At 32.3% G+C, this 24,013-nt stretch overlaps 1 protein-coding gene across 1 annotated transcript in view; it reads right to left on the bottom strand.

The window, feature by feature from the left end:
* LOC143064451 (uncharacterized) overlaps positions 1 to 24,013 on the bottom strand; it is a 39,134-nt gene that overhangs the window by 13,230 nt on the left and 1,891 nt on the right. Inside the window, exons 2-6 of the mRNA XM_076237278.1 lie at positions 6,631 to 6,811; positions 5,650 to 5,809; positions 5,049 to 5,171; positions 3,906 to 4,067; positions 2,664 to 2,834 (exon numbers count right to left, since the gene is read on the bottom strand). Coding sequence (XP_076093393.1) covers positions 2,664 to 2,834; positions 3,906 to 4,067; positions 5,049 to 5,171; positions 5,650 to 5,809; positions 6,631 to 6,810 — 796 coding nt within the window. The 5' untranslated portion in view covers position 6,811. The remainder of the gene's footprint in view (positions 1 to 2,663; positions 2,835 to 3,905; positions 4,068 to 5,048; positions 5,172 to 5,649; positions 5,810 to 6,630; positions 6,812 to 24,013) is intronic.

The raw sequence follows: 24,013 nt of genomic DNA, 5'->3' as shown, positions 1-24,013 counted from the left end.
AAAAGTTGTTAAAAATTGACTATAAAGGGCAATAACTCCTTAAGGGGTCAACTGACAATTTTGGTCATGGTGACTTATTTGTAGGTCTTACTTTGCTGAACATTATTGCTGTTTACAGTTTATCTCTATCTATAATAGTATTCAAGATAATAACCAAAAACTGCAAAATTTCCTTAAAATAACCATTTCACAGGCAGCAACCCAACAACAGGTTGTCCTATTCGTCTGAAAATTTCAAGGCAGATAGATCTTGACCTGATCAACCATTTTACCCTGTGTCAGATTTGCTCTAAATGCTTTGGTTTTTGAGTTATTAGCCAAAAACTGCATTTTACCCCTATGTTCTATTTTTAGCCATGGCGGCCATCTTGGTTGGTTTGACGGGTCACGCCACACATTTTTTAAACTAGATACCCCTAGGATGATTGTGGCCAAGTTTGGTAGAATTTGGCCCAGTAGTTTCAGAGGAGAAGATTTTTGTAAAAGTTTACGGACGACGGACGACGGACGACAGACGACGGACGACGGACGCCAAGTGATGAGAAAAGCTCACTTGACCTTTCAGGTCAGGTGAGCTAAAAAACGGCAAAATTTCCTTAAAATTACCAATTCAGGACAGTAACCTAACAACGGGTTGTCCGATCCATGTGAAAACATCAGGGCAGATAGATCTTGACCTGATAAACAATTAAACCCTGTCAGATTTTCTCTTAATGCTTCGGTTTTTGAGTTATAAGCCAAAAACTGCATTTTACCCCTATGTTCTATTATTAGCTATGGCAGCCATTTTGATTGATTGGCCAGGTCACGCCACACATTTTTTATACAAGTTACCCCAATGATGATTGTGGCCAAGTTTAGTTTAATTTGGCCCAGTAGTTTCAGAGAAGAAGATTTTTGTAAAAGATTACTAAGATTTACAAAAAAATGGTTAAAAATTTACTATAAAGGGCAATAACTCCTTCAGGGGTCAACTGACCATTTTGGTCGTGCTGACTCATTTGTAAATCTTACTTTGCTGAACATTATTGCTGTTTACAGTTTATATCTATCTATAATAACATTCAAGATAATAACCAAAAACAGCAAAATTTCCTTAAATTACCAATTCAGGGGCAGCAACCCAACAACAGGTTGTCCGATTCATCTGAAAATTTCAGGACAGATAGATCTTGACCTGATAAACACTTTTACCACATGTCAGATTTGCTCTAAATGCTTTGGTTTTTGAGTTATAAGCCAAAAACTGCATTTTACCCCTATGTTCTATTTTTAGCCATGGCGGCCATCTTGGTTGGTTGGCCGGGTCACGCCACACATTTTTTAAACTAGATATCACAAAGATGATTGTGGCCAAGTTTGGATTAATTTGGCCCAGTAGTTTCAGAGAAGATTTTTGTAAAAGATTACTAAGATTTACGAAAAATGGTTAAAAATTGACTATAAAGGTCAATAACTCCTAAAGGGATCAACTGACCATTTTGGTCATGTTGACTTATTTGTAAATCTTACTTTGCTGAACATTATTGCTGTTTACAGTTTATCTCTATCTATAACTAGAGGGTCCAAGGACCCTGTGTCGCTCACCTGATATTTTTATTTACAATTGTTGCATGATAAAAGCAACTGTTGTACCGTCGTTTAGTTTCAGAGATATAATACTAAAAAGTGCATTTGAAACCTATGTTTTATTTCAGCCATGTGGGCAGGCAGGGTCATCATACACAGTGGTCCCTGGATATCCTAGTGGTGATTTGAACCAAGTTTGTTTAAATTCGACAGTTGTTTCAGGGGAGAATTTTTGTAAAATTTATCTAACAAGAAATGCAAAGTAATGAGAAAGTTGTGAAGTAGTTTTGTTGTTGCGCAACCCCCCCCCCCCTTTGCCAAAAAAAACAAAAAGCTAATAAAAAATTATCATATAAGGGCAATCTATCCTATTAATGATTTCTGCAAAATTCAGTTGATTGTGCAAGGGTTGTATAGCCAGCTGAGGTCGTTAAAAACTCTCTTTCTTTTGTTGTTGCAGATAGATCTTGACCTGATAATCAATTTTACCCCATGTCAGATTTGATGTAAATGCTTTGGTTTTTGAGTTATAAGCCAAAAACTGCATTTTACCCCTGTGTTCTATTTTTAGCCATGGCGGCCATCTAGGTTTGATGGCCAGGTCATTGGACACATTTTTTAAACTAGATACCCCAAGGATGATTGTGGCCAAGTTTGATTAAATTTGGCCCAGTAGTTTCAGAGGAGAAGATTTTTATAAAAGTTTACGGACGACGGACGCCAAGTGTTGAGAAAAGCTCACTTGACCTTTCAGGTCAGGTGAGCTAAAAATTAGCACTTCGGAAGCTGTCAAAAGATTTCAAGACGCCCTGAACATAAAATTGTCCATATTTTGAGTTAAGAGTCGATGAAGTTTTCTATAACTTTGATATAATTTGTCCCAAATTAGTACAACACACTGTAAAAATTTCATTGAGAAAGAGCAGGTGGGATTTTTTAATTTTCATTTATGTTCTAAAAGAAATGCACTACGAAATAATTGTGGTCTCTGACCACTTTTGGGATAAATCTTGATTTCACAATCCATGTTCTTATTAAACACAACAGATAAATTTGAAATATCTATAAGTTTGGGTAGCCCTTACTTAACTTACCTTTTTGTTCTTCGTTGATAGACAAATCTACCAAACATCTGCCACCTTCCTCCAAAGAATGAGCTGGAATAGATCTTATTCTTAACTTCATTAAAGTGTTAGCAAAATACTTCAGGAAGAACCTTTTAACAGCCCCAGCTTGTCTCATGAGTTCTGTGTCCTTCACCATTCCTAGAAAATGAGAAAAACAATTGCTTTGCGTCTTTTTTTTTTCAACACCTGTTAGTTTTATTAAGTTCAATGCAAGTTTTATATTTGTTACTCCAATGTAGCATAAACTATATGAAATATCAAGTTACTAAAACAGAATGCTATATTAACATTTTTGAATTACCTGACCCCACTTTTTTTTTACTCTTCATACATGCATTTTTTTTTTATTTATTCATTATATTCATTGATTTTTTTGTTGCTGAATAAAATCTGTGTATCTTACCAATTTTAACATTTTTGGATAGACCAAGTACATTTTTTTTTATTAAAGAGGCACTGGCTACGAGATGTATAAAAATCTAAAGTGTAATTTGTTTTTGTTCAATCAATAATAGAAGTGAAATAGTGAAATAATAATTTGCTTTTAGCAGCCAAAATGGTTCAATTTTGTCAAATTAAGCTAAATAATATTGATAATGAATTATTCACTTGCAAGTGAATAAGTCGACCTCATTAAATCTGTATTCATGTGAACTTCAATTCAACCCCTTAACTAGAGATGGACAATGCATGCTTTGTACGTGTACTGTTTATTTAAAGGAGAGGAATGTCAACATTGAAAGCGAAAAAAGGTAAATCATTTGATGACTGATTCGATCCATTAAAAATCTTTATTACATGTATTATTTCATGTAAAAACGACTAGAACTATATATTTTTAATCTATAAAATAAAATTAAACAGACCTGTAAAAATCCAACTGCATGTGTTGGCTTAATCTATTTATATCTAATCATTAGTATATTTATGTTTACATTGCTTATTAGGTCATCTGAGGTCAACTCGATATTTAATTAGATGGAGTCTAAAATACACACGAAACGAAACTACATATAATTGACCCTATGCATTGTAAACTGTTTATTTCACACTTTTGATAGTTTGGATAAATGTTTTACATTGTAATAAATAAAATATGAGATTTTGAGTCAAACCGGTGACCATGAATTTGACAGCTAGTGCCCCTTTAAAGTAAAATTGATTTGAAATTTAACATTGTGTGCTGATATGTTTTAAAAGTGTTCTTACCTGGACAAACACAGTTACAAGTAACCCCTGTGCCATCAAGTTGTTTAGACAAACTTTGTGTCATCAACACATTACAAAGTTTGGAATTTCTGTAGCTTTGCTCAGGAGTATAAGCCCCTTCCTTGTCAAGGAAAAAGTCTTCTGTTGACAACATTTCAGGTGCTGAAATATGACATCAATTTATTATCAAGGTCAGATGATTATAAATGAAGCCAGACAGACAGACATGTACACCATGCAATCACTCCATAGAACAAAAAAAGTTGATCTACCAAAACTTACCATTAACCAATGAACCATAACAATAAGGTCAAGGTCATATAAATGTACACATTACAATCATTCCAGGCTCCAAATATTGTTGACCTTTTGCTGATAGTATCTTATAAGAAATGACTTTTAACTGGAAAATAAGTTCAGTCAGACGAAATCTGCCAGACTGAGTGACATGTGTGTCTTATAATCATTTCATACACCAAATACAGTAGACTAACTTTAATATTATTTAAAAAATATGTTAACCAATAAAACTTAACTTATTTAAAAAATATGTTAACCATAAAAACTTAACTTTGACAGATGCACCATGAAAATGAGGTCAAGGTCAGATGAAACCTGTGATACTTACATAACGCCTAACAATCATCCAATACACAAAAGTTGCCCTTTTTGACACATTTTTTCAGACCCCAAAAAAGATAGCTGGTTCAGAGTTTTTTCAATCAATATCATATAGTTTTTGGACCATTGTTCAAATGTTTTTGAGTGTGAAACTGTCATGAAATTTGTATATCTGGTTTATGGTGGCATTTTATCATCCGAACTGCAAGCACATAAGTTGTATTATAATTCATAGTCACAAAACAACTAAAATAATGGTTCTACTTGTCTGCTTGTCAGGACAACGACATATGATAATATAAAGTCCTTGCCCCTGTATCCTTGAATTAGTGCAACAATTTTTTTTAATTATTATTCAATGAATAAATAAAATGCCAGACAGACAGAAGCATGTATACAGTATAATAATGTCTGGAATTGACTAGCATTTTATATAATTACTGACCTTCTTATTTTTTTAAAATCTGATCTTTGATGCTCAAATATCAATAATCAAATGAACTGGCACCGACTGTAACTTACCTTTCCTGATTTTTAATGCTCTGTCATGGAGAGAAGAAGTGACATTGATTATCCTAGCTTCTCCTGCTTCACTGGCTGTCTTCTTTAGATCATCAAGCAACAGATGGGTCAGTAAAAATGGCCCTGTAAAAAATAACTTCTAAAGTCAACATAAGGTTATACTTTACACGTGTTGTTCTTTGAATTCACTGCAGCATGCATATGACAAATAGGTATTGAAACCCACTCACAAAAAGCTAAATGCTAATCCTCAAAATCTCCATTGTTAAGCCCAATTAAAAAGCACTTAATATAATGCCTTAGCATGCCCTTCTAAGCTTAAATCCAAATTGGCCTTGTACCAATTGTGCAATAGATTGCCATTCAAGTGATATTTTTTTTACATAGTTTGTATCACTTGAGTGTCCAAATGTTAATATCTTTATATTATGGCATTAAGTTGTCTTTCAGCAATGCAGAAATATACAATCAAATGACTATGATAACCAACAAAGCTGAACCAGGCTAGGTAGATAAGAAAGTTAAATATTAAGAAAGTTAAATATTAAAGATTCATCAATGGGAGGTGGAAAATCTAATCTTGAAATGAGGTGTCACTTACCCAGATGATTTGTACCAACAGTCATCTCAAAGTTATCTTTAGTCCATTGTTTCTGAAGCATGTAGACTCCAGCATTGTTGATTAGAACATTTAATTTCTTCCCAGTTTCATGAAAATCCTCTACAAACTTCCTAATAGATGCCATGTCGGCCAAGTCCAGCTGGAAAGAAAACAACATTTATAATGCAGCTTTACCTTGGTTTAACTTTATAATCCAATCTCATTACATGTACTAGAATTTGTATCTAACTGAAGTTCATAATTCATTTTTTTTTTAAATAAATGTACATTGTGTAGCCCTTTTCAGAAAGTCAGTTAAACTCCACAGTTAGAGCTGTCCACATAGCTGGACTAATTACCTCTGTACATTCATATTAGTTGCTTCTGTGAAATTCTGAATTGAGGAAATTTTGAAATTTTGGGTTTCAGCTTTACATTTTATATAATCATTGCCTCAGTGTTAGAATGGACCATGGTTACTGAATGGTCAATCTGAAAGAATTAAACTGAAGCTAAGTCTGATGTTTGTATACTGTAAATTTAGAAATTAAAGTTTAATGTCAAGGTCAAGTTAATACTTCTGTATTCTAAGTTTGTTCAACCTAAGTTATATGGTACAAAATGTATATGGCTACCAATCAGGCAAGGTGTTTCTATCATTGCAGTCAAAGGTCATAGTAAACTGTCAGACTTTGGAATATGACACACTCAAACTGGTAGTGGGCTTTAATCCTTGGTTTATATAAATATAAAATTATTGTCTTCCAACATACTTGTTGGGCTAGAGATGGAAATGATTGTAAATTGTTTTCTTTCTCAATATCACTTTTGCTTGGCACTGCAGAGAACCAGTATGTATACCAGTATACTAACAAAAAAGGCAAATATTTGTATTGTGATTTGATGTATTTTTAAAATTAGATTCACTCTGAGAAGTGAGTTTCCAGAAAGTCCTATAACACATGAATGTCATGAACTAACCTGCATAAATGTTGCCAAGGCATTAGGATGCTTCTTGAGTATTTGTTCTACAGCGGCTTTCCCTTTCTCTTCATTCCTACAGGCTAGTATGACATCATTACCACCCTCACATAGGTTCTGTGCTGCAGCATAACCAATACCAGTGTTAGCTCCTGTCACAATTATTACACGGCCTGTCATTCTATAATTATAAAATCAATATCACATTTAATTTGGTCACAAAGCCTTTTTTTGATATCATACCAGGGCTTTCCCTTGAAATTTGAGGAGAAGGCTAAATTAAAATTATAGGTAGCTGTAACATGCCATCAGGGTTGTCACTAAGGCCAGTCCATGAGTCCTGGACTCATGAAAATCTGTCTGGACTCACCAATTTCAAAACTGGTGAGTCCAAAGATGCATCAAGATTGAAATATTTGTTATAAACTGAACACACACATCATCATTTGATAGCAAAAGTTTATAAGTAACCTGAATTTAATGTCATTTCATTGCTTTATAAGGTCTGGGAGACTAAAACTATATTATATTGAAAAAAATTTCTTCTTACTATTGGACTCACCATGGACAAAAATGACCAGTCTTTGGACTCGCCTTCAAAAATCCTTAGTGAGAACCCCTAGTTACATGCGTTCGGCGAAGTAAGATGCCCACCAAGCTGTAAGCTTGGTGCCTTATGGCAGGGGTTCTAGGGGCCGCTTGAGGCCCCCAGAAGCTCTGGCATAAATAGAGCAAAATCCTGCATTCTCGCAATCTCTTTGAACCTAATTTCATCTTTCAAATGAACATATTTTATGTATGAAATTAAAGAGAGAAAAAAATCTCAAAGAAGTTTCTTTTTTTTTTTAAGTAAATAGTTTGGTTTTTTTCTTTACCTTATGCTTGAAATTCATTTGCTTTAAACATGTTAAAGGAGTTTTATTTATATAATAATCTTTTTTGTTAGAGATCTTGATCGATTTATTTTGCATAAATGCATGCATTTGTAAACAAATGACCCCCCTTTTTTCTCCAAAGACTGTTACCCGTATTTAAACCATACAATTAATTCTCAAGCATTGACAGAAAACTGATATATCTTCTGATTTTCTCTTTTTTTGTAAACTGTTCAATAAGTTGGATACATAAATCATTGAGAAATGTTATTTATTTGTGGTCGAGTCAGCAAAATTCTACTTTTGATTTTGACCTTGATTCTCTGAACACCACGTGGGCTTTGAAAAATGAACTTCAAAAGATACAGTTTTCCAGATTCTGAACGACATGATCACTACACTTTCTTTTATTTGACTGATATTACTGTAAATTCAGAAATTATTGCGAGGTTTTTATTATTGCGAAATATGCGACTGAGTTGTAAACGCAATAATTTAAACTCGCACTTTGAAATGTTTTATATGAATTAAACAGGATTTTTCTCAAAATCGTAATAATTAAAATCGCATTTTAGTCTGAAATGACAAAATCGCAATAATAAATGCACGCAATAATTTCTGAATTTACAGTATTCCATAACATAAGATTGTCATCCTATCTGATCTAAAAGCCAAAACCAAAGAGTTAATGACCATCGGAACGTCTCTATTTTTATCCTTCAATGACCACCGGAATGTCTCTCTTGTTATCTTTGAAAAGAAATGATGCATTCTGACTTTCAATAGACAACCAATCAGTGACCTGAATTCATGTGAACTATATTTAGCCCAAGGAAAACACTGACTTTTCATCCTTGTTTAGGCCTTAAAAAAAATCTGTGTTTCCGAGTGGTAACATCATTTTGAAAAATAGGGCCGGTAGGTCGGATTTTTTTATTTTTTTTTTACATTGTAAACGAGATCCGGAAAATTATCATGTTTTTTCCAAGTCCTGATCTGTAATTAGTTTCAAATACCGGAAAAGTCAGCCATTTGCAATGTTTTTGAAGCACCTGCTGTGCAAATATCTTTTAATTGGAATACCTTTTGACATTAATAAAGTGTGGCTTTCTTTGCCAGTCTGCAGGGGTCCAAATTAACTTATGAAGGCCAGTAGCCACATGGGCTACTAGACTTGAAAATCAGTTGGCGCAGACAAAAAGTCAGTAGCCCACAAAATTTTCGGTGAAGCCCGCGAAGCAGGCTGAACTTCTTAGGGGGGTTTGGGGGCATGCCCCCCCCCCAAGAAAATTTTGAAATTTTAGACTCAAAATCCTGCATTCTGAGCATACCTGGAGGTGATTTAGATGCCTGGGAAAAAGTTTTTTTTTCTTATCTTTGTTGTTGACTTCATCAAATTTCATTAAAAAAAAAACCATTTGCAAAATGGGAATCTTCATGCCCTGTGTACAAGATTTTTTTACATATCTTTTAAAGACAACTAAATAATTCTCTGGAATACATGTAGATGATAGATGAAATATTTCTATAATAATCTAATTTTTTAAATATCTTGGTCGATTCATTTTGTGTATTTACGTACATTTGTAAACAAATGACCCCCCTTTTTTCTCGACTATTTCACGTATTCCAAAAGCGTTGTCATGAACTTGATATCTTCTCTGATTTTCTTTTGTTTGGTAAACTGTCCAGTTAGTAAGGAACATAAATCATTTTTAACTATAAATGTTATTTATTGTGGTCGACAATACTCTACTTTCGTTTTTGACCTTCATTCTCTGTACACCACGTGGGCTTTAAAAATGTAACTACAAAAGGTACTGTTTTCCAGATTCTTAACAGCATTATAGATATCATACTTTCTTTTATTTGACTGATATTACTTCGTGACATGCTATTGTCATCTTCCCCGACTTTCTTTGCTTTCTTGAAGCCAAAACCGTGATTGTTTCATATTGTTAATGACCATTGGAACACTTCTCTTGTTATCATTGCAAGCATATGATACATTCCAACTTTGAAGCAATACATTTTAAAGATTTTTCTTTTTGAATTTAAATTTTTGCCCGTGAGGTAGCCAGTACTTGGAGTCACGGTAAATGGCGGATTTCAGTCAGTCAAGAACTTGTTTTCAATTCGCCACCTGGGCTACCACAACTGAGTAAAAAGATCGCCCAGGTCAATTTCTGGTCGCCATTGGCGACATGGCGACCGTTAATTTTTTTCCCTGGCCAGTAGAAGCAAGTTAGATAAATTATTATGTCAATTAACAGAAGCCTGTGTCAAAAACAGGGTCAGTTGATACCATTTTTTTTAAATTTTTTTTAAGATCCAATAAAAAAATTAGGGTCTGCCGGGTTACCTTGATACCATTTTTTAATTTTTTTAAAGATCCATTAAAAAAATTAGGGTCTGTCTGGTTACCAGTAACTCAGATTTTTTTTTTCTCTTTTAGAATTTATATTTTTGTTAGTGAAGTTGCCGGCACTTGAAGCCACTGCAAACAGCGGAAATCTGCCGTCTACCAGCTACTTTGGAAAGCCCTGTCATACATGTACATATGGCCTTTCATTCTATAATTGAAAACAAATATTTTAATGTGGATTACTGTGAATAAAATTTGAAGGATGTGAATGTGAAGTTTGAAAGTAGAAATTAATTCCATCCCATGCAATTCTATCCTGTTTACTTTTGTGTCAATTGAACTATCGATTTAATAGACAATAGACAATAGACAATATTTTATTGGCACAAACCCATTTACAATAAATGGTAATGACCGAATGGATAAACAATTTGCTATACATGGTAGTAAAATACAAACAATTATATATATATATATGTAAATAAACGATTAAAGGTATAATGAAAATCTATTACAATAGATTACTTCTTGCATTAAAACAATTTGTTACGAAAGAGGAAGATAATTTTAGTGCCTTATAAGATGTATTATTAAGTATAAGATTTATTATATTTTTATCACACAATGTGGTTACACTTTTTCCTGTAATATTAAACATTTTTAATACAAAAGACTCTCTAATACTGGAGTAACCGCTACAGTGTAGCAACATGTGCTGTTCATTTTCAATTTCGCCACTTTTACAGATTTCACAAATTCTTTGATCTCTGGGCATTTTTAAATATCTTCCTCTTTCCATGGCAAGGTTATGAGCACTGACTCTTAATTTACATAATGATGATCGATCTGATCTATTTTTTAAAGCATCAACATAACCTGCCCGTTCATTAATTTTATCAATGAGATACTGAGATGAGATAATCACTATAATAAAACAGTTTCAATTGTGTCACACTCAATGCCCCCTCTGCTACAGAAGGGTTGCATTTTCAATTTATAAAAATAATAAAACATAGTTTATACAACATGTAGAAGTATTTTTTAAAAAGATATAAAATTTATCAAAAAAATATAAAATACAAACCCTATATTAATATAATATCAATATATGGTTGAAAACACTGTTATTACAAGTACATTGCCTAACAGACCAACGCCGAAACGTAGGGCCCTACAGCCGGACAGCAAATCTCATAATGGCGTCGATTTTATTATTCTGGTCACGTGATTTTCCGTTCAAAAAATGGCCTTTTTTAGCAACGGCAATGACGCCACGAAATCGACGGCGTAAAGCTATTTTGTGTATTTAGCATGCTTAACCAAATACATCATTAAATACGGCAGGTTTCAAACTTTAACTACGTTATTCATTTAAGAATGAAAAAATAGAATTTCCTTGATTATTTGATTGGGAAAGATGAAAAAACGTGCCGCGGCCGTGACACTTCTCGGTAAATAAATGTAAATTGAAATGACACACGGAATGGTAACGTATTTTCCTTTATAGGGATGATACCTCCTGATATTATGAAAATGAAATGCCTATTGATACAAAAACTCGCCAGGTAAAACGGCATTGTGTCAATTCAACAGGCCCAAAACTAGCGACCGGCCAAAGGGAGATAACTCGAATGAAAAGTCGTTGAAGGGACGGCTGATCAGAAACGAGAGAAAATAACCATTTCGCTCAATTTTAGTAAGTGAAAGAGTTCATTCTGGGGTAAAATATCCAATAATTTATCAGTGTGCGAAGGAAAATGTGTAAATATGAAAAATACCTTGGATATTACAATTAATCATTGGAATGAGGGCACCTGTCAGGTATCAAAACCCAAACAGTGAGAGAAAGTATAATAGAATGTATGTCTGCTTTGGTAAATCACTATTTAATTACATATTTGCATAAAAATATCTGATAAGGGAGCTACCATTTGATTTTTATGGGGGGGGGGGGCTAGGATGAAAAATTTTGTCCTGCATTTTTTTTAGGTGTAATCTCTGTCCTGCCTTTTTATTTTTCACTCTGTTCGGTCCTGCCTTTTTTTTTTAGTTTATCCTGACTTTTTTTTTACCTAAATTGTCGTCCTGACTTTTTTTTTTTGCAAATGTCTCATCCTGCCTTTTTTTTTTACTCAAAACTCCTGTCCTGCCTATTTTTTTCAAATTTCATCCTAGCCCCCCCCCCCCCCCCATAAAAATCAAATGGTAGCTCCCTAATCATCTAGAAATCGGGGAAATTGCAAATATTATTACATATTCAGTTTAAAAAATATATTACTACAGCTTCAGAAGAAATATAAAAAAAAGTTTTCTATATGGTTATTTTTTTACATAAAGTGAGGGGTTTTGGACCAGTAAATTGTTAGAAAAAAAATACTTGCCCAAAGCTTTGGTGTTAAAATTCCATCATTAAAGGGGGGAATGTTGCAGAATATTCCCTGATTGCAGGTGTATACCTCTATTTTGTCATATATATATATACTTTGATGGAAATAATTATTTCATGGCACAAGAATCATAAATTATTATTCTTGAATACACATAAATTCTTCATTTTGATTCAGCATTCAGTGATGCAGAAACATATTGTTTCTTAGTAGATCTACATAAAAATATATTTTATAAAGATTATGGGTATAAAATGTACAATTTTGCTGTTATATATTCTATTCTAGAATAATGTTTTTAGAGAATTTCTGTTAAGTTAAGACCCAATGTCAGTTATATCTGTGAACTTATTAAATGTTTATTTCCATTCTAAATATGTTTATCTATGCAAGTAATTATTAAATGTAACAATTTCTAGTTACTGGCGATAGGATATCATATATACCCTTGACAATTTTGATTAAAATTGAATTAATCAAAGTACTCTATAAGAAGGCTTTACCAAAAATGTAATTTCTATGTGTTTGTAAGTAGAAATATTACAAAGTAATAAAAATTTAGAAAAAATAATAAATAATAAAAACAAAATCAGGGCTTTATTTCATTTTGTATTGAGAGACTGATTAAAAAAGTAAAATCTATTCCTGAAAAAATAGATGTCATAAAAATATTGCATTTTATATTGAACTTTGTTCTCTGCAGTGGTTTTTCATTCTAACTATATATTTAGATTTGGCCTGATAGTGACACTGTCATGTGTTTTGTTGTGTGCTGTCTCATTTTAGAAAAGGGGTTATATTGTAAAATATAAATTCTGAAATGTAGTAGTTTAAACTTTCTGTTTTTTTTAAATCATTTGGCTTAGGAGATATATATAAATCTAAGCATAGAATATGGATACCCATACAGTCCTCTTGAGTCATGTCTGTTTAACATTTAAGATAAAGTAAATTTTATATTTTTCTAGAATAAAGTAAAACTGAAAATAGCTTTCTCGCGAATTATATGTAATTCAGTGGGATAGTAATGCATGTACTCAAATTGAAAAAAAAACAATCACAACATTCAACAGCTTGAGCCATGGAGTGTGAAAAATAATTATATAATGAATATAACCTTTTTATATAATTCATATAATATATAGTATAATATATATTGACATAATGTTCTCAAATAATATATACCATACGAGACATATGATATATAACCATTTCTGGTAACATATATATATATAGACTGAAATATGTGTAATAATGAAGAATTAAAAAAAAATACCATGTTGACCTGATACATAAATCCTCAATCATCAAATGCAGGTGCATGCAGCTTAACAATTGTAAAAAAAGAATGAACTAGACTAAGTATTCATTAATAGAGATTAATTTACTAATAGGTAAACTGGATGCAGATTGAACAATTATCTATGGAACAATTATTGAATGACTGCTAGAACCTGGAAGATGAATAGGGAACAAGCACAAGCAATATTATATTATGAAGTGATATCATCTTCATTCATTTGAAATTACATCTGAAAGCTACAAAATAAGGATCTGACTCTCTTCAAACTGTTTTCCTCTGTTATTTATCTATGATATATCTGATCTCAGAATGTTTACACTGGACATGTCATTCTTTCACTGATTCAGGACAAAACCTGACAAGTGTCACAATAATTTACACCTGGACTTCCCAATAAATAATGCACTGCTAAAGGATGTTATTGGGAGGTTTGTGTACATTTTATTACATGTTTAATGCGCTGAATTCATAACATTTGTGCGATTTATATGAAAGTAAAACAAATTTTGTTCATTTTTAGTATTTTTGTGTACTGGGGCATGAAAAAGGGAAATAAATTACACAAAAAATAACAGATTTTGTTCATTTCAAATGACATGTTGACTGTCTTTTCATTAGTGGCAAGTCTCTCATATTTCGGAGCTGTTTTAGTCAAGAGCAGAGCAGTTTCATCAAAAAGAGAAGGGAGTCCCCGCAGGGCCTTACCAATTTGTGATGTGTACTGGAATTGTCAGCCGGGAAGCCACGGATCGAATCGATCAATCAGATCATTGGATGTCAAAATTCGCGGGCTAAGTGGAGATAATCGGGAATTTTCTTATAGGTGGCGCTGTATCGAAAACAAAACAAATCTCTCGCTAGCGGCAACAGTCGGTAATACGACGATAACACGTTACTACCTTGTCATCGTGCCTGTTTGTACGTGTTTTTTTAAAGATAAATGTCACAGAAACCTGACTGCACAGCTGAAATGTTATTTGTTTTGGAAAATATTGAAATTCAAGTCGTTTTCTCGAGTCAATTTTCCTTTGACTTCTGTGTCTAAATTTATGGCGGGTAAAAACCCAACCTAAATTTAACTGGCACACTTGCATCCCCCTAAACCAATCAAATGGTAGATGCTAAAAATAAATGAATTATATATAAATGCATCAGGGAAACCTCAAAACTACCCAGCATTCATCCCCAGCTTCCGCAATTTCACCTTCAGAAAGCAGTTTCAAGATTACAGATATTTTCCATTATTGCACCCGTTTTGAACCATTTATAACACCGTTTTATAGATTTCCTTACAGATACAGTTCACTTAAAGATAAATATATAATATATTATTATTTTTAGATGTTTTAAGACAACAAAAAACATTCCCATACCCATTTATTAGCGAGGTTACCCCACAAACCCGAGGCTGAGGGGACGAACTTGTTAAAAAGTTAATTTGAATTTTCAGTATTTCAGACCAGCACCTCACTCATATTTTTTCAATTCAGTGATTTGCTCCTTTTAAACACATGAAAGCACGATGTACAGATTATCTGATGTATTTTTGACTTTCTATATTACTAGAGTGGCACAGGTTCTGCTGACAAATGATCCTATTTACAGTTAGGAATACTTTTTATTTGTTCATCTGTTTTTTTGTGTTGCATTTATGTTTTTATGACTATCTTCATTTACCCATAACCATGTCTGGACGTAGCAGTTGTAGTAAACTGCACCCAGAGAGAAGACCAGGACCATGTGCCTATTGTAATAATGATCATATATCAAATAGATATATTCATTTAATTCAGAAAGCGAGTGACTTGCCAGATTTTACTCATTTTGTTTCTTCAAGTTATAAACTTTCTGATTTAGACTGCATATGCAGAAAATGTGAGGGTAAGTTGAAAAAAGCTTTTTCCAGAATACAGAATGATTCCCACACTGAACCAGAGGTTTCCCCATTTAAAAAAATATGTACTGAGACTGATAAGTGTTTTTTATCCAATTTTGCAGATGCTGAAGGGTGTTCTAGTTCAGATATTCACCATTATACTGAAATCAATGTTCCAGTTTTTGAGAAAGCTTTTTCAGTTTCTATCCAAACAGAGTTTCCAGAATACAGTACCAGTGATACCTTTTTTTCTCATCTTTGTCATTCCCATTATAATAAATTGAACAAATGTATTAACCTAACTGTTGTACAATGTATAGTATGTGACAAATTTTCTGGAAAGAACACTGGTTCATTTAAAACTGTCAGTGAGGATAAACGGGAGCTATTTACTCGTTACTTTAACTTTGATATGCATCTGGAAAATTTAATTTGTTGTCCTTATTGTTACAATAATTTTAATTCCTTTTCTAGATCAGATGCTGCAGAGGACCAGTTGTCCAAAACGACTGAATACTTATTCAGTTGTTTGGAAAATTTTACAATTATAGACACTGAAAAGGTTACAACAGAAAATATAGATTTATTTTCTTTCAGGTCTGTCCTAGAATCTGTAATAAATTCCTTTGTAGAAGAAAAAGCCTTGCTTTTACCAAATTTATTTGAACAGTACAAATGTATTTTACATAAAAATGCAAACAAATTAGGCTTATGTGTTGAGCAGAAGGTTTTTCATCGTCCACAGTGGTTATTTACCATGTTGAAGTCGTGCCTTGGCAGAGCCCTATCATATTATGTGCCAAAAAAGAAAAATTTAGGGAGAATGATTTACCGGAATGGTACTGATATATTTGGATGTTTACACGCACTTGTTGTTGAAAATTGTAAATGCATTGAAGATAATAAAAGATTAAAAAAAGAAAGCATTATCCAAGCAGAAAAATTGGCTTCTACTGTATCAGAGGAAAATAGAAAAAACAAACAAGAGCAAAGTCTAGAAGATGCTGTAAAAATCTTAAAAAATTATGTTAAAATATATGTTTCAGATAAAATCAAGATGGACGGACTTCCTGACATAGACAATTTTAATTGTAAAGATGAAATCTTGAAAATCCCCCCTATATTATGGAATTTTATTTTTAGAATTTGTTCTACAGATAATGAAGAGAAAGTACTGAAGAAGTCACAGTTTAATTGGAATTTGCATTATTCTGAACCTCTTTTTAATATTTTCAGAATGATGCCACGTTTGTACATTTTGAGTTGTATTTTTCATTTACAGAATTCTCAGTGTGTGCAACCTTTGCATTTATTATGTACAGACATAGCTGATAAGTTTTCTAATTCATCAAGTACATTTCTTTCTATTAATGCTAGATTAGGGGCTGGTATATCTAAGGACTCTCTTAGAAGGTACATCACTAACAGGTGCAGAGAGTTAGAAAAAAAACAGAGGTATATTTTTTCAGATAGTTTTATTGTAGCCTCATTTGACAATCTTGATAAAAACCAGGCTTACTCTGTAGTATGTGCTGGAAAAGATAGAAGTGGCTTTCATGGAACCACAATACAGACTGTGATTCCAAAGCCCAGTCAAAAAATTAATATGTTTGATGACTCCAATCTGATTTCTAATCTTAATCATGTTAATCAGACCAGCATCGAACATGACATATCTGAAGTTCCCAATTCCAGAGACCGTAAACTGGAAAAAGGAATTATTCAGAAACTTGTTAATCCAGAAGACAAATTTGGATTACCACAAGTAAAAAAGCAGAATAAGTTTTCTGACATGTCACCATCAGATTTAAAAGAAACAGCGGCAGAGATTTCAGAATGGGATGAATTTTATAGAAGTGTTACAAAGTATGGGTTTACAAAAAACTTTTTCAAAAAAGAAAATATTGTTTTACCAGGTATTAAAACCTTTTTCTCTATTCCAGTTGAATCCACTGAAAAATCAGATTTTTCATCAGTGGCCATATTGGACGAAACAGCAGATAGCAAAGATACAGTATTAAAGGTTTTGAATATTTTATATGATAAATTTCAAGTTGGTCAGTTAACAAATTATGTTATTGTTGTAGGTGATGGAAAGAGTTATGATCATTTGATCAAACTGAAATCTGAATATGGGGAACAAATGGATTGGGTACTTGCCTACCCTGGGGATTGGCATATTTTAAAAAATGTCCTTCCCATATTTGTAAAGATTTATTTTGATGCAGGATTAAGGCAACTTGCTACTAAACATCATCATGGAGCTACGTTAAAAGTTTTAACTGAGTGTAGCAAGTTTGCTGTAACTCATAGGTTTTTTATACAAGCTTGGGAAGCAGTTATGAGACATCAGGTGAAATCCTTTTTTGAATACAAATCATGTGAATCACCTTATGATATTCAAATTTCAGATTTAATACTAAATATTATTTCAGATATGTCATTAGATGAAGAAGAAGATGAGGTTTGTAAAACTGATGTTTGGGAGAAGGTATGTGAGAAAAAAAAGGAGATTTTTACTTTTTTTACAGATGATTTATTAGAAGAATATAAAACTTGGCGTCATGAGAACTCCTCAGTCAACCAAACCTTTGCCTTTTGGGACAATTTTGTACATTTGGATTTTATGGCTTATCTTGGTTTGTTTTTCTCCATACGTAGTAGAAACTGGCACTTGCGCAATGTTTCGCTGAAAAAAATTACTTGTCTATTTCATGCTTTTGATAGGCAAAATTATCAGAGACTAATACCATATCATCTTGCTGATCTCCACACCTTTCCAGAACCTGTTATTCAACATTTTACAGCTGGCTGCTTCTCAGTTTCAATTTCAGGTAAACATTTGTACTCTGTAGCATTAGATGAAGCACATGAAATGGAGATTAATTTAAAGTCAAAAAATGCTCTTAACTCTTTCAGCCAGTCTTCTTTAGCTAACCTCACTTTTTATTTACCTCACAGAGCAAAGACATTGCACAACCTTAAATCAGAATTACAACTTGAAAGAGAAGAAGGTTTATATCAGAGAGAAGGTACAATGTCTTATGTTAAAAATGCAGAAAAAACAGTTTGTGAATACATGTCCAATTTAGAAACATCATCTCTGTTTGACATAAACTGTAATGAACATTTACACCATATTTTTACTAGAACTGAAACTGATCATGAACAAACTGACAGTTTGATAAATTACAGAAAGTATGGTGAGGAAGACATGGCTAACTATTTGAAATGCTTTTTATTTAGGACTTATGAAACAGCAGGAAAGCCTCCGTCTAGAAAAAGAAGAAATTTAAAAACTTTTGCCCCTATTAAAATAACTATTCACAAGCAAAAGAAAGAAATCAAAGATCAAAATACAGTGATTTCTTGTTTAAGGAAAAAAATTGCTTTTTCAAAGCATAGTGGTAATGCAGTCAAAGATTTAGACCAGTTTTTACAGTTACCTCGTGCTTTGTGCGATGCAGAAGGAATTCCAGAAAAGGGTCAAAAAGCCACTGCAGCTAATGTCTTTAAAAATATTTATTCTGATGCTTTTTTATTACAGGTTCCTAAGGCTCCAGTATCAAGTAAAACTACTGTCATTATTGATGGTATGTTTATAATTAATACCAGTCCACTTGCCTCACACCAGACCTTTGGTGATTATGGTGATTTTCTTTTTAATAGATGGATTATAAAGTATTTTAATCAATATACAGCAAATGAGGTTCATTTACTGTTTGATGATCCAAATAGGAATGGTGTGAGCCCAAAAGACATTGAAAGAACTCGAAGGAATACAGTTGTACAGGAACCAGTGGTACGCACATGTATTTCCTCTGACACCCCATTGCTATCAAACTGGAGAAATTTTATTGCAGTTCGGCATCAAAAGCGACTTTTGGTTAACTTTTTGTCTGAATATTTTTTATCTCTTTCATTGACTTATTTCTCTACTAACCAATGTTGTTTTGTTACAGCTGGAGGATTTGACGATGACAGAAAAGACAGAGCAATTTCCATATTAAAGGGTCAGGTGGTAGATTATGACTTGGCATCTGGCAATCATGAAGAGGCAGACACTAGAGTATGGTTACATGCATCAGTAACAACAGCAGATCAAGTCGTAATCTACAGCCCTGATACTGATGTATTTTTTATAGGTTTGCCACTTGTATCTGATTTAAATAAAACTGTATATGTGCAGTTGAGAGATTCACCATACAACAATTCATTTCTTTCCATGGACAAACTTGTAAAGTGTATTACTTTAAATGATTCGCTTTTGCAGGGAATTGACAGTGTTTTGATATGTATGCAGTTACTTTTTATCTATAGTGGATGTGATTTTGTGTCATATTTCAGAGGTTGTGGTAAGAAGACATTTTTTGATGTATTTAGAAAGCATGCCTCTTTCATTGTAGGAAATGGAAGCTTTTCAGATGTTCATGGTCATAATGGCCTTTATTCATTTTACAGGTTGATATGTTCTGTTTATTTTAGTAAACATCGTGCTGCATTTCAGCCTTATTCTACCCCTAAATCATTATTTGATTCTATTTCAGAGGGGGACTTACATGAAAAACATATATCTTTTATTTCAGCTATCAGAGAAAAGCTGTGGGAAAGAGTGGTCACTGAAGTGGAAATGATGCCAAACCATGAAGCCCTCAAACTACACTGGATGCGGTGTTGCTGGGTGTTTGATTATTGGAGTCAGAGCACCAGCAATACCCATGCACTATCTGATTTGTCAAAATGTGGATGGCAAATCACTGATAATAGATTAGAAATTGTTTGGGACACTGTTTTAAATTTTCAGAAAGTCGAGAAAACTGTAGAATGGTATACTAAAGGGTGTGGATGTAAGACTGGATGCAAAACAAATAGGTGTAAATGTAGAAAGGCACAAAATGAAAACTGTGATGGTTTTTGTGGTCCAGGTTGTAAATGTGTAAACTGTTTTAATGTTCCAGATAATGGAGATCAAGTACTTGATATGTCTATTGACCTTGATGATGTCATTTCAGATGACACAGACGAGTTTGAAGATCCAGTTGAAGTTGAACAACCTGAATTAGATGGATTAGTAGAGCAACTTGATCAAACAGATGATTATTGGCTCTTCAGTACTGAAGAGATTTAATTTTTATTCCTTTTCAGACAAAAATACTTTCATGAATGTTTTTAATGGCAAATTGGTTCAGTTTATCACAGACACAGTGCTTTCAGATGAAAAGTGGAATCAAGCTTGAAATATTGTAATAGGTATTCTTTTAATGTTTGGCATATTTAGTTTTTGATGTTCTGGAAATTTGCATTGTTGGCTTTCTGTCATAATAATCTATACCCAACCTCTGCTTTAACTGAAAATAACACTTCTATTTTGAAAGAATGTTTCAATGGAGAAGCCTTGAACCAAAATTTGATAAACAATTTGCACGTCTTGAAATCTTGATTGTCAGTATTATTTGATTCAGTTATATAAACTGCATTTGTATGAAATAATATGATAACTTTGTGGTGTATAAATGTTTAGGATTGAAGAGTTATGTTTTTTATACATTTTTGTATATAACTTTCATGTAAAATTGATAATATTCACTGATATTTTTTTATTTTATTAATATTCATTAGTCATTTTGGTCTTGTTTAACAATTGTTTTGTTTTCAAATTCCTATCACTTAATTTGCAAGTTCCCCTGTTCAAATTTGTTATTGTTAATTCTACTTTTGAACCTCATCTTTTTGTGCATATCAGGTATTTAGGGGCTTGATTTATTGAAATCTTTATCAAAGAGAGATAACTCTTAAAATTTGAGCTATTGGAAATAACTGCATTAATTATAATCACTATATTTCTTTAGGACTGCTGAATGGCTGTTCTTGGTGTTTATTTTAACTAGACATCAAAGAAGATTAGCAAATGTTTATGTATAATTCTAGATTTATAATGTACATGTTTTCATGTCTTTTTTTCAGATAGCATCATCTATTACATGATACTTAGAGATATTTTCCTGTATTATGTTTGTACCATAAATGAGCAAGAACAATTATCTTCACTAATTTGCTTTATGCTTTGTACAAGTTTCAGATCTGTAAAATACTGATTGGGAAAATTTTATGTTGGATGTACAGATAATAAAGGTATGTATATTATATAAAAATGGAAAGGACAGATACATGAGTTTGAAAATACAGCAAAATATGTTATCGCTTAATTTCACGGCAAAGTATATCATCAATGTTAATTATACAATTGCCTATTAATAGCAACATATAACATTCAAATATATTTGAATGTGGACTTAATCTTGTTAATCAGTACAGAGATTAATGCAATTTCACAAATAATTTGACTAGCAACTTTTAACAATATTGATTAGAAGTACACATTTACTTTTTATATGATTTGAATGGACTAAAGAGCTGAAAGTTTTCTTACTTGTTAAAAGAATAAGGCCTTGTAAATATATATTATTTTTTTATTGATAAGGATTGAATTGTAATTTCTTGTAATTGAATATCATTGTATGTTTATAAATATGTATATCAGTTACTATTTTACAACTTGTAACTTTTATCAAGCTAATCTGAAGAAAAAAACTGATGGTGTTGTTGGATTTAAAATGAAAAAGTTATGAAAGCTAAGCCGTTTATTATATTTGTCTGCATGACATGATAATAAGAGGGGCATATTGATACTTGCCTTGCAAAAAGTTATAAAATGTTCTTTTTTCTTTTTTATTTTAGGTAAGTGAATTGGAATATAGAGATATTGGTTTGCTGTCTTTGAAGGACTTTCCATGGATAGTGAATGAACATTTTAATCAAAAATAAGATATATGATATCTTGCATAGTATTTTTCTCTATATGTTTATGTAATTTGCCACTTTTAAAAAATAAATTTTAAATTCTTGGAAAATCATAATTTTCCTCTGATGAGAGACAAAATTAAATTAATAAAAATCTGAAGAGGTTTAAATGTGCTAATTTTTTTTTTAATTTAATACATTACAAGATATTCTTTGAAAAGTTCAAAGGAGAGAAGTTTTTAAAGATTGAATGTTTAGTATAGTTAACACAAACATGTGTTTACCTAGAAAAATGTGCTTATTACACGTCATTCTTTGGTATCTTATTTCATGTTTTAATGATACAGGTAATATTTTGTGTTGTCTTATTTGTGAATGCTGGTCATTCTGTATCGTCTTGGGAAAGTTGGTATTGCACCTTTAGTACCTCTATTTGTGAATGCTGGTCATTTTGTGCCGTCTTGGGAAAGTTGGTATTGCACCTTTAGTACCTACTGGGAATGCTGGTCATTCAGTCTTTTTTTGTGAATGTTACCAGTTCATTATTTATTGATGTAATAATCTTCTTTTCATACATCATGTACATGTATTTGTGACCAGATCTGGCAGATCTTCATGTTTTTTTTCAAAAAGATTTTACTAAAACAGGACAAACATAACTTTTTTGTGTTTTATTTGAAAAATAATAAACCTCTTATTTGGTCCAACAGATATTTGGCTCTTTTTAGGTGATCTTCTGAAATGTGGCAAGTTGTATAAGATGTGTATAGTACCATGTGTTTCAATTTACAATTTTCTTGTAGTTCAATAAATTGTTCATCATATATTCTCATTCTTGTTTTCTTTTTGTGTATGCATCAATACATACATGCATCTTTAAGAAATATCCAGCAGTTGTTAGAAAATGAGTACACGCCAACTTTATATGACAATTGAAGTTAATCTCAGCAACCTGGTAGATATTAAGACTTTGAAATTGGTTTAAAAATGTATTGGCTGCTTTTTTCTGCTTCTATATCTTAAGATTGGAAAAATCAATTGTAATCTGCTCATTAATGGATGTGAACTATTGCTGTATTTGATATATTTTAATCATAAACCATAGTTTGTGTATCCTAGAAATACTTTTGTTCCATAAAAGAAACATTTCTGGTAATTAAGTCTTTTTTGGTGAAATTAAAGGAATTGTGAAGAAAAAAATATTTGGTCCACCATAAGAAGAACTTTTTACCATTTCAATCATTATTATAGATATAGGTGAATGTGGTATGATTGCCATTGAAAAAAAATCCACCAGAGACCAAAGGATGAGAAGGTAAAAAAGGAAGGTCACTGAACTGCCTTCAACAATAAGCAAAACCCATACCATATGATGAGCTATAACAGACCAAATTCTTGCAAATCTTATCATAATACAAGACATTATTCAATTGATGCCTATAACTTGACAGTACAAAACTTAATTTCAAGAGACTCACTGGCTTCTGTTTTTATTGGTTGACTAGTATATTATATGACATTCAAGATAATTAACGTCAATGTTGTTTGTAAAATCTGACATGATTTATGAGTAATTGTTTACATGGTAGCTCTAAAGGTACTGCCTACTATTCTTTGCTCTTAAGACTACTTAATGGTTGATTTTGGCTGAGACACAGAAAAGAATGTGAACTGTTGGAAATTTTTTACATTAAAAAGAACCTAAATAAAAAGGTTGTTCCTGAGAAGATATTTCCTAGATCTTCATAAAAAAAATTCTATTTACTAACCAAATAT

This window comes from Mytilus galloprovincialis, chromosome 2, assembly GCF_965363235.1.
Source record: "Mytilus galloprovincialis chromosome 2, xbMytGall1.hap1.1, whole genome shotgun sequence".
Lineage (NCBI taxonomy): Eukaryota > Metazoa > Mollusca > Bivalvia > Mytilida > Mytilidae > Mytilus > Mytilus galloprovincialis.
This window is presented reverse-complemented; position numbering and strand designations above follow the sequence as displayed.